Raw genomic sequence first — 15724 nt, forward strand, 5'->3', positions numbered from 1 at the left:
CAATTAGTCTCTTATTCCCCTGGAAATGCACTCCCCCTAACCTGATCTAGGGCAGTTATCCTCACTTTCCAAACCATTTTTCTCCAGTTACCTACACACACTTTAGAGTCTTGCATTCTCTAGAAGATGGACCATTGAGGCAATAATGATAATTAATAGTTGTCTTTCAAATGCTTAACAACCTAGCACAGATACCATCTTTCATAACTAGGTTGTCTGGCTCTATCTAGTTTCAGTCAGGCCTCTTGTTAAAACATATAAGCAATTTTAGTTTGTTATCCTTTTGTCATGAACTATAAATTATGGACAAAGACCTGTTGTCGCATAAGGCTTTAATCATCATCATCATCAACACCTTGATTAGCACCTGGAAGCAAACAGGAAGCCAGAATAGTGATCTGACCGTATGTGTTACACATTCACACTGGCCCACACTGTGCCAGAGGGCGTAATAGGCTAATCTTGGTTTGATTATTTTTAAAGTTATTTCTAGTGTTAAGTGCCTTGACATCTGCTAGGAAATGCTATTTGTGAGTAAGATTCTGTGTGGCCCTCACATGGGTAAACACTATCAGAGGAGTGTGCAAAGAGCCTTTACTTCCCCTTGAATGTCCTATATAAAGACCAGGCAGAAATGCTGTCCTTATGCTCTTTGTAGAAGCCCAAAGGGACAATGATGAAGCAGGGCTATAACCAACTTTCAAACAAAAGTCTGCAAATCAGGACCAGCAAGAAGAGAAGAGCAGGCTGCACCTGGTGAAGGGGCTTAGTGTTTGCATGTTACCCTGCACGCATCCTGGGATGGGACTGCGCCTCACCCACCCTTAATGAGGGCTGTCATAAAAGCACAATCTAGCCCACTGGGCCCAATCGTGAAAGATGCTGAATGCCCCTCAACTCCTTTCAGCGGGAATGCTCAGCACCTCACAAGACTGAACCCTCTATCATCACAGCATTGGCCAATCAAACAATCTTGTGAGTACTAGAAGGAATGCACCTCAAGTGTTGGGAACTTCTATCAGGGGACTGAACAAGTACTTACAAAAGAAATTAGGGGTGAAAGAGTGGGCTCTGCTGGAGGATAAAGGGAAACTGTACTGGGGAAGAGAGTTCTGGTGTCATGAATTCAGGACACCAAGCTGGCAGGCAATGAAGCCAGCCTTGTCTGTTTGAGCCTTCTCTTACGCCTTCCATTCTCACTGCAGTTGAGCCAGACCCACCTGCCTTTGATGTCTTTCCCATTGGAAGACAGCAACAACCGGAACTTTTCTTTTGCTTTTCTGCTCCTTGCATTGACTCTAATGATGAGGTAGGACCACCCTTATTCAAGTGAGCAATCCTTATTCATGTGAGTAGTCCAGTGATTAAGGATTGCAGAATCAGGTCCCTAGTTAGAAATTCCATGGAGAGATGAAACTATGGAGAGATATTAAAAAGGGACAAGAAATTCTAGAGGTCCCCAAGGCTAACCTAAAAACATCTTTTGAAAAAGACCAAGCCTATTCTTCCCCATTACACTTACTTCTAAAATGTGACAGCTAGCCAAAATTTCACTCCAGCTGCACTTCAAAACTACACAGGTATAACGAGGATTAAAAATAAGGAAATGTCATTTAATGACTGGATCTATTGAAATATAATGTCTTCGAAGAAAAGGTTGTCTGAACTCAACCATTTATAATAGTTAGGATTTTGAAAAATCCATAAAATGAAAAGAACTTTAAATTGATTATTCACATCATTACAATAAACATATAAAGAAAGTGGAGCATTAGTGGCTCTACATAAGTAACATAGCCATTGTGACAGAGCTGCACTGGTAATGTGCCACTGCAGACATTCTTAACGTTATTCGACAACATAACTAGCTGCAGTAAAAGAAAAAAACAGTTTGTAGCTATCCTATATCTCAAGCAGGGTGATATAATGTAACATATGTTTTAAAATGATAAAGACTTCCAAGAATAAGATGCAGATTCCAGAAAGAGAAAAATATTCATACATGCCCAAACAAAAGCTAAATCCTGTAATAGTTGAGTAATTGCAGTATTCTATATCTAGAAGTTAAAAAAAAAAAAATCCAACCAAAACCATCCCCTTAGTGGCTCAGCTGGTCAACACTCTGACACACAAAGCCTGGTGTTCTTCCTTCAAACCTAAGAATTAATCAGCATTATGTAAGAGATTTTTTTTATACCACTCTAAAAATACATTGTGAATTCCTTTCCAGTTTTGAACTAAGAAGCTTTAAAGTACCTCCCTCTGCCCTTTAAACAAAAACAATGGATCTTCATTTTTTATATTAGGATCTTAATTTGTCTCAGTATATGTGTTTCAAATCTCATTAATTACAATATTGGCCCCATGAGATGCAATCCTGCTGCAAAGAACAGTGTTTGTACTCAAAATGATTTGAGCAAGGGCACAGATATGTTTTATGTACGTGTGTAAATATTTTAAAAAGAGAACTAATGACACAAAACTTCATAAGACTGTTTGGATGTTTTCATGTTAATTTATCTGTTAATTAAACAAACTTTTGTATCCAGGTGACAATGTTTTGTTTGCACTGTATTGATAACACATAATACATGATGATAGCATTCTTGTGAAGGCAATTGTGACATTAACTTGGCAAATCTCAAACAAAGTTCTATGAGTATTTTGGTTCTTTTCATACACCATGATTAAGTAATAATACTTGTATATGCCTTTCACTGGAGGATGTCAAAGCACAGTTCTGACCGTATCTTTTGAATTTCACTACTAGACATGAGGGTCCATAAGAACAAATTTTACAATTCTTAGTTGTTCATTCCCCCCCTTTCATAGTTCAGCCCACCCCTAATGGATCAAGCCTCAACTACATTAAAGGCTGAATTTCAAACTATGAGCTGCTGAGACACAGTGCCCTGGATGCAAAATGTGAAAGCTGGGGACACAGCTTTCTCAGTTGAGGACATCTGGTTATGGAACAAATTTCCAAAGATTAGGTGATTCCAGAGTCTAATTATATTTAGTAAACACTGCAAAATTTTCCTTTATGTGAAAACCTTTCTACCATTGCAAGAACAACACTCATATTGACACTCTGTTCTACCCAAACCCAACCAGCCCAAAACAAAATTTCCAAACTAGACACAAACATTATCTACCCATCAACAAAACCAATTCAATATACCTCAAGAAGAGTTTTTACCATGAATAGAGAGAAGAGCCAAATATTCCATAAAGTCCAGTTGGGGCATCACTATTGCTATCAATTTCACATGGAAGGCACTCAAGGTATGTCTACACTGCATTTTAAAACCCACAGCACTGAGTCCCAGAGTCTAGGTCTCAGACTTGGGCTCGTGTTATGCCACTAAAACCAGCTGTGTAGACATTTGGGCTTGGGCTAGAGCTCAGGCTCTGAAGTCCAGGGACAGGAGTGGGCTTCAGAGCCCAACATCCAGCCCACGCAACCCATATACTTACACAGCTGTTTTTAGCACCGTAGAGGAAGCACAAGTCTGTAAACTCGAGCTCTGAAACTTACTGACACAGGTTTTAAAATGTACGGTATATATTCTGTAGTGTTGGGCAGCAATATAAAACCATAAGGGGCTGGTCTATACTGAGAACTTACATCCGTGTAACTAAGTTTCTCAGGAGTGTGAAGAATCCACACCCCTGATAGATGTAGTTATGCCAACCTAATTCCCAGTGTAGACAGTGCTAGGATGGAAGAATTCCTCTGTCAACCTAGCTACCATCTCTCAGGGAGCTGGATTATCTATGCCGATGGGAGAACCCCTGCCATGGCATAGATAGTGATAGTGTCTACACTGAAGCACTACAGCAACACTGCTGCCATGGTTTATATGCAGACATACCCCTAGGTAGATAGTCAATACTTTTGTTTGGTGACACACGTAATTGCTTTCACAATACATTCAAATGGGACAATCAGAGATCTACATGAGAACAGTACTTGGGACTGTAATGATCATTTACCAGCTAGAAGTTTCTCCTTTCTTCTCTGTGTTAGCCTTTGTGTTCTTCCTCTGTCTCTCTTTACTCAGCTGTTTTCTGTTTCTTTTATTTTATATTTTGATCCCTGACCCTCAATTTCTTTGTCTCTTCTTTCTCTCCCTCCTCTTCCTCTATCAAATTATTTCCTCTTTATTGATTCTTTGTCTGCCCTTCCTGCCTTTCCCTTTTCTGGGCTTGTTTATACCACCTCTACTCATGGTGAGTACTGTACTTACATAAGCAGCCCCACTGAACTCTGTGGTAAAGCACGTGTTATTCAGTGTGAATAAGGGAGCAGAATAAAGTCATTTTGTTTCTCACTCTTCACTTACACATTAAAATTGAGAATGGTGTGCATAAGATTAAGCATGCGCATACATGTCTGTAGGATTAGAACTGCTGCTTGTACAGCACCAAGCATCACAGCTCAGTAATAGTAACCATAATGAAATTAAATTTTACATTATTGTAAGGGGGAAAATACCTAGAGACTCACCACAGTAACATTTAGCTTCCAAAAGGGGAACTACATAAAAACAAGGAGGTTAGTTAAATGTAAATTAAAAGGAACAGTCACAAGAGTGAAATGCCTGCAAGTTGCATGGAAACTTTTAAAAACCACCGTAGTAGAGGCTCAAACTATAGCTATAACCCAAATAAAAAAAAGTAAGAAGATAAAAAAAATGCCACCAGGGCTAACCAAGAAAGTTAAAGAGGCAGTTAGAGACAAAAGATACCCTTTAAAAATCAGAAGTCAAATCCTGTTGAGGAAAATAGAAATGAGCATAAACACCGGCAAGTCAAATGCAAAAGTATAATTAGGCAGGCCAAAAAGGAATTCGAAAAGCAACTAGCAAAGGACAAAAACTAACAGCAAATGTTTCTTTAGTAGACCAGAAGCAGGAAGCTTGCCAAATAATCAGTGGGTTCACTGGATGATCGAGGTGCTAAATCAGAACTCAAGGAAGACAAGGCTGTTTCATAGAACCTAAATGAATTCTTTGCATCGGTCTTCACTGCAGAGGATGTGAGGGAAATTCCCACAGCTGAGCCATTCTTTATAGGTGATAGATCTGAGGAACTGTCCCAGGCTGAGGTGTCACTAGAGAAGGTTTTAGAACAAACTGACAAATTAAATAGTAATAAGTCACCAGGACTAAAAGATATTCACTGAGGAGTTCTGAAGGAACTCAAATATGAAATTGCAGAACTCCTAACAGGGGTATGTAACCTATCACTTAAATCAGCCTCTGAATCAGATGACTGACAGATAGCTCATGTAACACCGATTTCTTAGAAAGGCTTCAAAGGCAATCTTAGCAGTTACAGGCCAATAAGCCTAACTTATGTACCAGGCAAAATGGTCAAAACAATAGTAAAGTAGAGAATTATCAGACACACAGTAAAGGGAAATGATGCCTCACCAATCTATTAAAATTCTTTGAGGATGTCAACAAACACGTGGATGAGGGTGAGCCAGTGCATATAGTGTACTTGGACTTTCAGTAAGCTTTTGACTAGGTCCCTCACCAAAGGCTTTTGAGCAAAGTAAACAGTAATGGGATAAGAAGGAAGGTCCTCTCCTGGATCAGTAACTGATTAAAAGAGAGAAAACAAAGGGTAGAAATAAATGTTCGGTGTTCACAGTGGAGAGAGGTAAATAGTGGGGTTCCTCAAGGAACCAGTGATGTTCAATATATTCAGAAATGATCTGGAAAAAAGGGTAAACACTGAGGTGGCAAAATTTGTAGATGATACAAAATTACTCAAGATAGTTAAGTCCAAAACAGACTGTGAAAGTTACAAAGGGATCTGACAAAACTGGGTGACTGGGCAAGAAAATGGCAGATGCAATTCAATGTTGACAAATACAAAGTAGTGCACATTGGAAAACATAATACCAATTATACATACAAAATGATGGGGTCTAAATTAGCCATTACCACTTAAGAAATAGATCTTGGAGTCATCATGGATAGTTATCAGAACACATTTGTTCAGTATGTAGTGGCAGTCAAAAAAGCTAACAAAATGTTGGGAACCATTAGGAAAGAGCTGGATAATAAAACAGAAAATATCATAATGCCACTATGTAAATCCCTGGTATGCCCACACCTTGAATACTGCATGAAGTTCTGGTTGTCCTATCTCAAAAACAATGTAGTAGAGTTGGAAAAATCACAGAGAAGAGCAACAAAAATGAGTAATTGTATGGAACAGCTTCCATATGAGGAGAGATTAAAAAGACAGGGACTGTTCATCTTGGAAAAGAGATAATTGAGGGGGCATAAGATAGAGGTCTATGAAATCATTAATGCTGTGGAGAAAGTGAATGAGTGTTATTTACTCTTTTACATAACACAAGAATGAGGAGTCACTCAAAGAAATTAATGGTTTAAATCAAACAGCAGGAAGTACTTGTTCACAGAATACATATTCAGTCTATGGAATTTGTTGCCAGGGGATATTGTGAAAGCCAAAAGTATAACTGGGTTCACAAAAAAATTAGAGAAGTTAATGGAAGATAGGTTCATCAATTGCTATTCACCAAGATAGTGAGGGACACAACCCCATGTTCTGGGAGCTGCTAAACCTCTGGCTGCTAGCAGCTGGGACTGGATGAAAGGAGATGGATCACTTGATAAATTGCCATGTTCTGTTCATTCCCTATGAAGCAGTTAGCACTGTCCACTGTCAGAAGACAGGATACTGGGTTGGATGGACCACTGGTCTGCTCTTGTGGCTGCTCTTGTTCTTAAGCACAATAGGGCCACAATTCTGACAAACTTCTGAGAGCTACCATCAGACAAATAATGTAGTAAACAATAGTGATGGTGGGTGTCTTCACATGAAAATGATCTCCCTGGTGTAGCTTTAAAAAAATTACATTTAAAAAAAATTGTCTTTATATGGGAGTTCCTAAAGCTGTTCTAAATCCTACAATTTTGGTTCACATTAAATTGTTTGTTGAGATCCTCTCTTTTCATTTGGATAATAAGAAAATGGGAATTGCCATATTGGATCAGGGATACATCTAGTCCCATTACCAGTAGTGGCCAATACCAGATGCTTCTGATGTTGTGCAAGAAACCCTGCAGTAGAAGGCTGTGGGATAACCTGCCTTCACTGAAAGTTTCTTCACAACCCCCTAGAGGGACTAGGCCAGTCTCTAAGGGATTGCCACGAGCACAGGCTGCCTCAGCCTCCTGCCCCTGTAAACTGTTCAGCCACCAGCACAGGCTGGTAGGCTGCCTCAGTGCTGAGGGCAAAACACCCTCCGTATGTAACCGCAAACATTCAAAAATAATGAATCAGGCCCCAGAACAAGCCTATTCACAGTTATAACAGGAAACTGTAAAAAAAAAGTTTTGGAAGGGACAGGGGGGCTGAGGCCAGCCCTGCTGGTGGCTGAGCGGTAGAGGGGGGTGGGGCGGCTGATGTTGGCTGTTCTGGTGGCTGAGCCGTGGGGGGAGGGCGACAGGGGGGTGAGTCGTGGGGGGACAGACTCAGAAGCTGGCTGTGCTGGTGGCTGAGCAGTGCGGGGGCTGATGCTGAGCAATGGGGCAGGGGGCTGGGCGGGGGAGGGGGCTGGTGCTGGCTGTGCTAGTAGCTGAGCTGTGGGGGGCAGGGGGCTAAGCAGTGGGGGGGAGGGGGGCTGGTGCTGGCTGTGCTAGTAGCTGAGCTGTGGGGGGCAGAGGGCTAAGCAGTGGGGGGAGGGGGCTGGTGCTGGCTGTGCTAGGAGCTGAGCTGTGGGGGGCAGGGGGCTAAGCAGTGGGGAGAGAGGGGAGCTGGTGCTGGCTGTGCTAGGAGCTGAGCTGTGGGGGGCAGGGGCGGCCTGTTCTGGCGCCTGAGCAGTGGGGGGCGGGGGCCGGGAGGGGCGCTGAGGCAGGCTGTGCTGGGGGGCCGCGCAGTTCTCACTCCGCCCGCTGACCACCCGGGGCCAGCCAACGTGCACGCCGCTGGCTGAGCGGTGGGGCAGAGCTCCTTGGCCGCTGCTGAGGCGGCCTGTGGGTGGGTGGGTGGGTGGTAGCGCCGTGGGGGGAGGGGACAGGGCAGCCTGTGCCGGTGGATCAGACGGCGGGGGCGGAGGGAGCTGAAGCGGCCCGTGCCGCCGGCTGGGCGGTGTGTGGGGGGCGAGTGGGGAGGGGGCTGAAGCTACCGGGTGCCGCTGGCTGCGGAGTCCAGTCCGCACTTTCCCTCTCTCCCCAGCGCTTTCCCTCTCCGGCAGCGGCGGAGGGGGGGTGCCGAGCGCACAGAACAGCCAGTTGTTTAAAATCCTTCTAGAACCGTTTCAAATTCCCCCTTGCGCCGGAGAAGGGAGAGCGCGAGAGGGGAGGGGGAGGAGGAACCGAGGGGTGGGGGAAGCGGGGAGGAGGAGGGAGCAGCCTGTCCTGGTCTCAGCCTGTCAGTCACTGTGTGGGGGGCGTGCCCAGACCTGCCGCGGGCCAATAGGGTGTGTGTGTGGCAGCGTCTCCATGGTGACGGGGCTGTTCCCGGGGAGGCTGTGATGGGTTGACAGGTGCGTGACAGTCGGAGCTCTCTGCAGGCATGTACGGCAAAGGCAAGAGCAACAGCAGCGTCCCGTCCGACAGCCAGGCCAGGGAGAAGTGAGTACAGCCCGCCGGACCGCACAGCCGGACTGGGCGGGGGGCGCACACACCCGCACAGACCCTGCACAAAGTAACTTTCCTGCGCGCCGGAGAGGGGGCCGCGCGCACGCTCACGGAGCCAGCGGGGAGCCGGAGCGGGGCAGCAGGGGCTTGGGGTGCAGAGGACCCGGGGTTAGGAGTTGGGTGTACGAGCCCGCGCTGGCGAGCGGGGGCGGAGGGGAAGAGTAAGACGGGGGGGGGGGGGGGGTGAGCTGCTCTCGCTCCCGGGGGCTGGCGGTGGCAGGAGTGCCTGAGTTCCCCGCGCTTGGGCGGGAGGTGGGACAGGGGCGCCTGACCGTGGCGGGGTGAAAGGCGGGTGATGGCTGAGCCCCGCACGTTGTGGGGTGGGGGTGAGGGGGTGCCGCGCGAGCGAGGGCGCCTGAGCCCCTCGCATTGGAGGGAGGAGCAGGATGGGGGAGGGCCCCCCTCCCTTGCTCCCGTCCCCAAAGCGGGTCTGTGCCGGGGAAAGTGTTGGAATAACTTTGGTAACAAAGAGCCTAGAGCCTGTGCGGCTGGGGGCCGCGTTGCTGTGGGGCTCCCGCTGGGGAGGGAGAGGCAGAAGCAGAAGCTCCGTGTGCTGCCTGTAACTCGGCAGCTCTCAACTTTCTGTCAGGACCTAGTATCTCCCCCTGTCCTTCCCTTCAGAGCCTTGATCTGTTCTCCCAGCCACATCCCAGCCTAGGGTGCGGGCAGGAGAACGGACTGGTGTGCGTAGGGGAGGAAGGGCTGGGGGGGTTGTGTGCATTGTTCTTGGGGAGTGAAACGGGTTATTGTGAGTGGGGGAAAGGGATTAGCGGGGATGTTGTTGTGGTTTGAGAAGGTGAAAGGGGGGTGTATGAGGAATACAGAGAGATTGTTAGGGCCTATTGGTTTGGGGAAGAAGGGGAAATGGTACTGTTTTTTGTGGAGGGAGTGTGTGGGTAATTATAAGTGTGTGCTGCGATAGTGCCAGCAATGCAGCCAGTGACAATTTAGATGGAGAGGGAAGGATCCCCTTCCCCTGCATCCCCAGCACACATGTTAAAAGGGCACCAAGAACTTGAATTTGTAAAAACTGACTTATCTTAAAAAACAATGTTTTTGAGAAGTCCTCTTTAAATATCATATCTTGATATTTTTAAAAACATCCTTTAAAATAAATTGTGTAAGTGTATTTCTGTTCACCTGATTATGTTTACAAATATCTTTTCAGAGAGGGAGAAACTAACTGAATGTACAGGGGAAACAGTGAAACTGACTACACACAGGGCAACCAAATGTACCAAATAAATAAACTGGAAAAATATGGAGGAAGTGACTTGGCTAGCTTCCTTCAGTTGTAGTACTGTTAGATATTACTTGTAATTATAGTAGGTACAATATGATTAGACAGAAATGTGACTTTCAAGTTGATGGTGTCCCTTTAAGTTTGCTGTATTTGCAGCCTTGGTTTGCATTATTGAGATTGGTGAAGCACAGACAGGAGGTGCTTATTGTGAAGGAGAAGGAAGAGCCCATGTATGATGGGCTGAGTACAGCAGAGGGGGAGAAGGAAGTGTATAGTAAGTAGGTAGCTTCAATTCTTCAGGCCAGGTCCATTCAGTCAGTCTGCTGCAGCCTGTGAAAGCTCAAGATAAAGCAATTGAGGGAACTAGGGGACCTCTAGCCAGAAAAGCTATTTGTATATGTCTTGTGCAGAAATCACATTGCACAGCACATTGCCCACAGCCCCAGAATTGCATTTAACATGAAAATGAATAGTCCAGACATGACTGCTGAATTTTTCTTCAGGCAGTTTGTTTTGAACCTTCACCTAAAAGTTTTCCTTATTGCAGCATTTTAGAGAGGAGCTGCACTTCCTAATTCCAAAGGCTGGCACACACACACTTCCTAGAGCAGTAGCAGGCCAGGCATCTCTGCTGCCAGACAGAGGAGAGGGAGATGCTTGAAGAGATTTAAAGCATTGTTATTGTATGATGTTTGGGAATTATAAGTATAACTTTGTAATAGGGAATTGTACAACGGCGGAGGGAACTGTTGACAAGAAATGCTAATTGCTGGAATGGGGTTTGAGACAGAACTTGAACAGACTAATCAACCGTTGGTGCTTTTTATAAAAATATTTTTTCAAAAAGACTTAAATTATCATATATTAGGACAAACATTGTTTTGTTTGACTTGTGTACAGAAACTAGAATTTCAGCTGTTTTTTGCCTCATGCAGACCACTTACCATCCACTTTGCAAATCGCTAAAATCTGACTGTAATATTATCTTGCTGTGGAATCTATAAGCGGACCCTCAGATGAATCTGACTTTCAGAATGATGACCTTGTAGATTTATTTTAGTTTTACTTCCTGTATGGCTTGCATCATGAAGTTTTTGCAATATTTTAATTTTTTTTAATCTTAGGGCTGAAACTTTAACATTTATAACTTTTCTCTTTACCTTACTTTTCTTCCAAACTTTTGTACCAATAAGGTAATGCTATTTTAATGTGCAGTATAAAAATTTTTAATATTCTACAAGTGAGGCCTGGCAAACTGAGCTATCACCAAGTAATAACTACCCTCCTATGTGAAGTTATGGGGGGCCTGCTAGATGGTGCTATTTGATTTAAATACATTCCATCTCCCATTCATTACAACTAGCAGCTGGAAATCTATACTGCTCATGTAAGGGTTACCTTATGAATGTACAACATTTCAGGTGGATCACTTTTAAACTGATTGATTACTACACAGTATTTTTGTTTACTACAGTTATGCATGAAAATAATTTAGAATTAAGAAAAAAACTTGGCTACTGGTCTGATGTGTCATTATATATACTACATTTCAGAATTTTTGCATTTGATGTTTTCAGGTTCTTTATCAGTAGAGCAAGATGCATTACTAACTATTATTACTAGATATTTTTCCTTCCTTAGATCCATATTATTTTGGTTTTGTCTGTTTTGGTGTTTTTCTATCACAGTGCAATGCCTTTCCCAGGCTAGATGTCTGATTCTGGTTCTACTGAACATTTGTCATCAGATCAAGAAGAGTATCCCTACAGAGGGAAACCTCTTCCTAACTTCTGAATGAAGCTGTGATGATTTGAAAACCATAGGAATAAGAGGGATATTTGACTCGACCGATATAAAGTATTTATTTAATCACAGAAGACTATGACCAATAATTATATTTGAAAAATTAACCACTATTATAAAAGAGTTTTAGTTTTGAAACAAGAAATATATGGATTGGTTATGGTGTTTCCTAAGAGGAATTTGCAATGGTTACAATATAACAACATACTGAACCCTTTTTTTGTTTGTTTGTTTGAAGTTGGTGATTTCTGCAATGGGGTCTCTCTCTCTCTCTCTCTCTCTCTCTCTCTCTCTCTCTCTCTCTCTCACACACACACACACACACACACACACACACACACACACACACACACACACACACACACACACACACACACACACACACACACACACACACACACACACACAAAATCTCCCTCCCCCCACTGTGTAATAGAGAAAAATATCTGCTAAAGTTTGCAGAATGCAAAATTGTTTAGTTTAACTATATACTCTCACACCTGGTTATCTATGCTTAATTATCTAGGAGATTTGTTACTACTATACATTTTAAACATGTTAAAACTGAGTTAATATGAAGTATTTCTTAAAATATACTAGTCTGAGTTTACATGGTTGGGTCTTGTCTGAGAATATGAGTACTGGTGACAGAAATTCTGTACAAGGAGTTCATTAGTGATGGAGAATTTTTGAAGAATGGAAAATGGTCTGCACACCTTTTGTTTTGTTTTTTTAAAATCAGGTGTCATGGACATGTGGATTGATCCCAGGGTCATGTGTTTTACTGGACGGATATTTATATTATATGCTGCTATCAATGCCATTTTTAATATTTCTTAAGTAAAATAAAGAAAATATGTTAGGTATGCTTTACAATTTTCAGTCTAATATATCACTTACAATAGCCCTTGGCAAGTTTTCAGTTGTAAAGATTATGAGTTTCCTCTTATACTCTTTTTGTCTCTCCCACCTGACATCAGAGGCAAGTCATTCATTTAAAGTATCTTAACAGCAAATCTAAAGTGAATAGATAGAAATATTTTCCTCTAAATTTAACTCTGTCGCAAACAGGCATAGTTAAGTAAAACACTAAAAAGGAGGACAGAGTAGCTCTGAAGAACAAAGATTAAAAATGGAAGATGGATGGAAGGAAAAAACCCAGAGAGGCTCCCCCACTTCCCCGCCATCTTAGTGAAAGAGTGGTAACTTGATTCTGGGGTCAGGCTACCCTACTCACATAATGGATGGGAAAGTTGTATTCAACAATAACCCTCTTCTACTTGTGTTGTGCCAAGGCCAAATAAGACTCATCTGTATTGTGAAAAAGATCTCCAATTTTTCTCTATACCCATTTTTGTTGTCTCCTCAGAGCAGAATGTATCCCCCCAACTTCCTCCTCTGCATCAAAGGTGGATTAATTCAGAGTAGGGCCCTGAACCTATTCCCACTACACTTAATGACAAAACTCCATAAATTGACTTCAGTAGAAGCAGGATCAGGATCTTACATTCTTTGTGAACCCTGCTATACCTTTACTTACAAGCCACTCTCTCTGAGTAACTGTGGAACATTAGAGATTTATTTACATTAGTATTTAAAAACATTTAAAAAGGAACAAAAATAATATGAAAGAACTCATGGACAAAATTAGATTTAGAAGAGAAACTATTCAGTTCACCAACACATACAAACAGTTGTTTGTATCTTCAGTAATCTGGATCTTTCAGCAGTTAATCAGCAGACCTCTAAACCAGGGATTTCAGGGTGCTTTTTCCCCCAGTAGGCAGAGGTTGAAAGATTTACCAGGTGCTTGTTAATCAGAGGAGTAAACCTACTGGGAAGAGCTAATACGAAAGATAGAAGAGCCAAAAAAATGATCCCAGGACTTGATCCTTTGCTTATTTAAGTCAAAGGCAAATCTCCCATTTGACTTTAATGGGTTAGGATCAAAGGTCTAATGAGGACCCTAGGTTTCTTCCATCCCCAAACTATAGGGGAGACAAGAGTGCTTGGATTCCTATTCAGGTGCTGTCGTTGACCGTTCTCATCTTTAGTATTAGTCTGGCTGGTATGTGTCTTGCAAATTTGACCCTTGCCAGCCAGTTGTTTGAAGAGAAATAGGAGATTGTTCTCTTTTTTTTTCTTTGAACCTGATTCCTGTTGTGAGGAAAAAGGTCTCCTCTGCTCTGTTCTTCTAATTTTTGTTTTTTTGGGTCTTTTAGATGAATAGCTACAGTGTCTGTCCTGGTTCGGAATAATTTCCCAAGCAATAACAGGGTGAAATTAACACAATTCTTGTAAGTTTCAGTGGTGCCCACAGTGTTCTCTGGAGAAACTGACACTGACCAGTGTTTTCTGAATTTGACTCTGCTGCTATTAGCAAATCTGTGAACAGCAGCAGAGGTTCTGGAGTATTTTATATGCAAACTCAGGAAGGTAGAATTACATCAGTTCATATTATGAAAATTATCTTTGCAACTCTAAGGGTTGGAAGCTTTATTTTTTAAAAGTGAATGCTTATACTCAAAAGAAACTAATAGTTTAGGCCTATCACTCTCACCAGGGCAAATTTCCTACTCATCACTAAGAAGTCAGTGATTCAGTTTCTGAAGTCCTGAGTTATAGGATATGCTGATATCCAGTGCATCTCCAATTCTTTTACTTTTCTGTTTTATCTTTTTGAGAGCTAAAGGCAAAAGCCAACTTCCTCTGGCTGAAGTTGACCTTAGACGGACTCACTAACAAGTTTTTTAGTTTTGTTCCCTCTACCTCCCAAATCTCTTAGCACATCTTCATTCTAGAACTCCTTATTTCAAAACTATTTGGAATAAATCCTAGGGAGCTGATATAGTGATTATTCCTGCCATCTTAAAACATTTTTAAGGCTGTAGAGGGCAGTTTTAAAATTTCTAAATATGAAAACAAAATTGTCAGGCTAATCCAGATTGTTTTGAAAAATCCACTAGAATTGAGTTTCCATGTTGATTTGATTCATCAGGTTGTATTGTACGGTATGTGGATGCTGCCTGTAAAAATAAATGTACTGGTTGCAGGAATACTATTATGGGACCCTATATGTAGATTTGCTGAAATATGCAAGACATTTTGATAAGGGGGGCCACATATGGAATGTTTTGGAAATGACAAACGTTTTTCATCTGTTTGCCATTGACCATTATGAGGCAATGTCTTTGCATCACTGAGCAGGTACTTTTAGAAAGGGTTTCAATTATATGGGTATTTAATTACCCTGAAGGGTCTGAATTACAGTTATAAACCCGATTATGCTTTAGATATAACACAAGTGGTAATGGCGGATATTAGCTGTATGAGGTTGTTCATTCCAGGATAGCACTAAAATAAGTGTGTAACTTTGAGCATATGAGTAGTCCTATTGATTTCATCAGGGCTATTTACATAGTTAAAAGTAAGTACGTGCTTAAGCAATTTGCTGGACTAGAGAGCTGGTGCTGGAGGGGGGTGGCAAAAGCTAAAGTATAAAAGATCATCTTTCCCTCCTTGTGTATTCTGTCCTCCTCCACCCCAACCCACCCTACAAAATATGCTCTTTCTGTGGTATTCATCACCATGAGAAATGTGAGATTGTTCATTCTGATTTTAAGTTTTTGAATACTTTCTTTAATGTTAAGCAAACCTTTGCTGAAAAAGCATAATGGCTTACTTCTGGTTCTGTTGAAGCCAATTGCAAATCTCCCATTAATTTTAGTTGAGACCATGACTGGGCTCAAGTGTAGAAATCTAAACCTTGTTGGAGGAAGGAGTCAGTAATTAATGGATGTCAGTGGATATGTATTCACATTTCTTTGAGCTTAAATCATTTTAATATGATTTTAAGAAGTATAATAGCAAAAGAGAAGAAGCAGGAGACAGGCAGGTGTGCGCAAATACACGCACACAAAAAATACATGAGGGTAGCTGAATTATATATCTGGAACAACAGCTGTAATAAAGGATATGTTCCAAGAGGACA

General features: G+C 42.3%; 1 protein-coding gene across 4 annotated transcripts in view; it reads left to right on the plus strand.

Moving 5' to 3' along the window:
* Positions 1-8562: 8562 nt before the first annotated feature.
* Positions 8563-15724, plus strand: part of SSBP2 (single stranded DNA binding protein 2) — a 272413-nt gene continuing 265251 nt past the window's right edge. For all 4 annotated transcript variants that reach the window (XM_067568988.1, XM_067568989.1, XM_067568990.1 and 1 more), the window contains exon 1: positions 8563-8621. In XM_067568988.1, the coding sequence (XP_067425089.1) occupies positions 8563-8621 (59 nt within the window). The remainder of the gene's footprint in view (positions 8622-15724) is intronic.

This window comes from Emydura macquarii, unplaced genomic scaffold, assembly GCF_026122565.2.
Source record: "Emydura macquarii macquarii isolate MOO-44397 ecotype Brisbane River unplaced genomic scaffold, CSIRO-AGI_Emac_v2 contig_2897, whole genome shotgun sequence".
NCBI lineage: Eukaryota > Metazoa > Chordata > Testudines > Chelidae > Emydura > Emydura macquarii.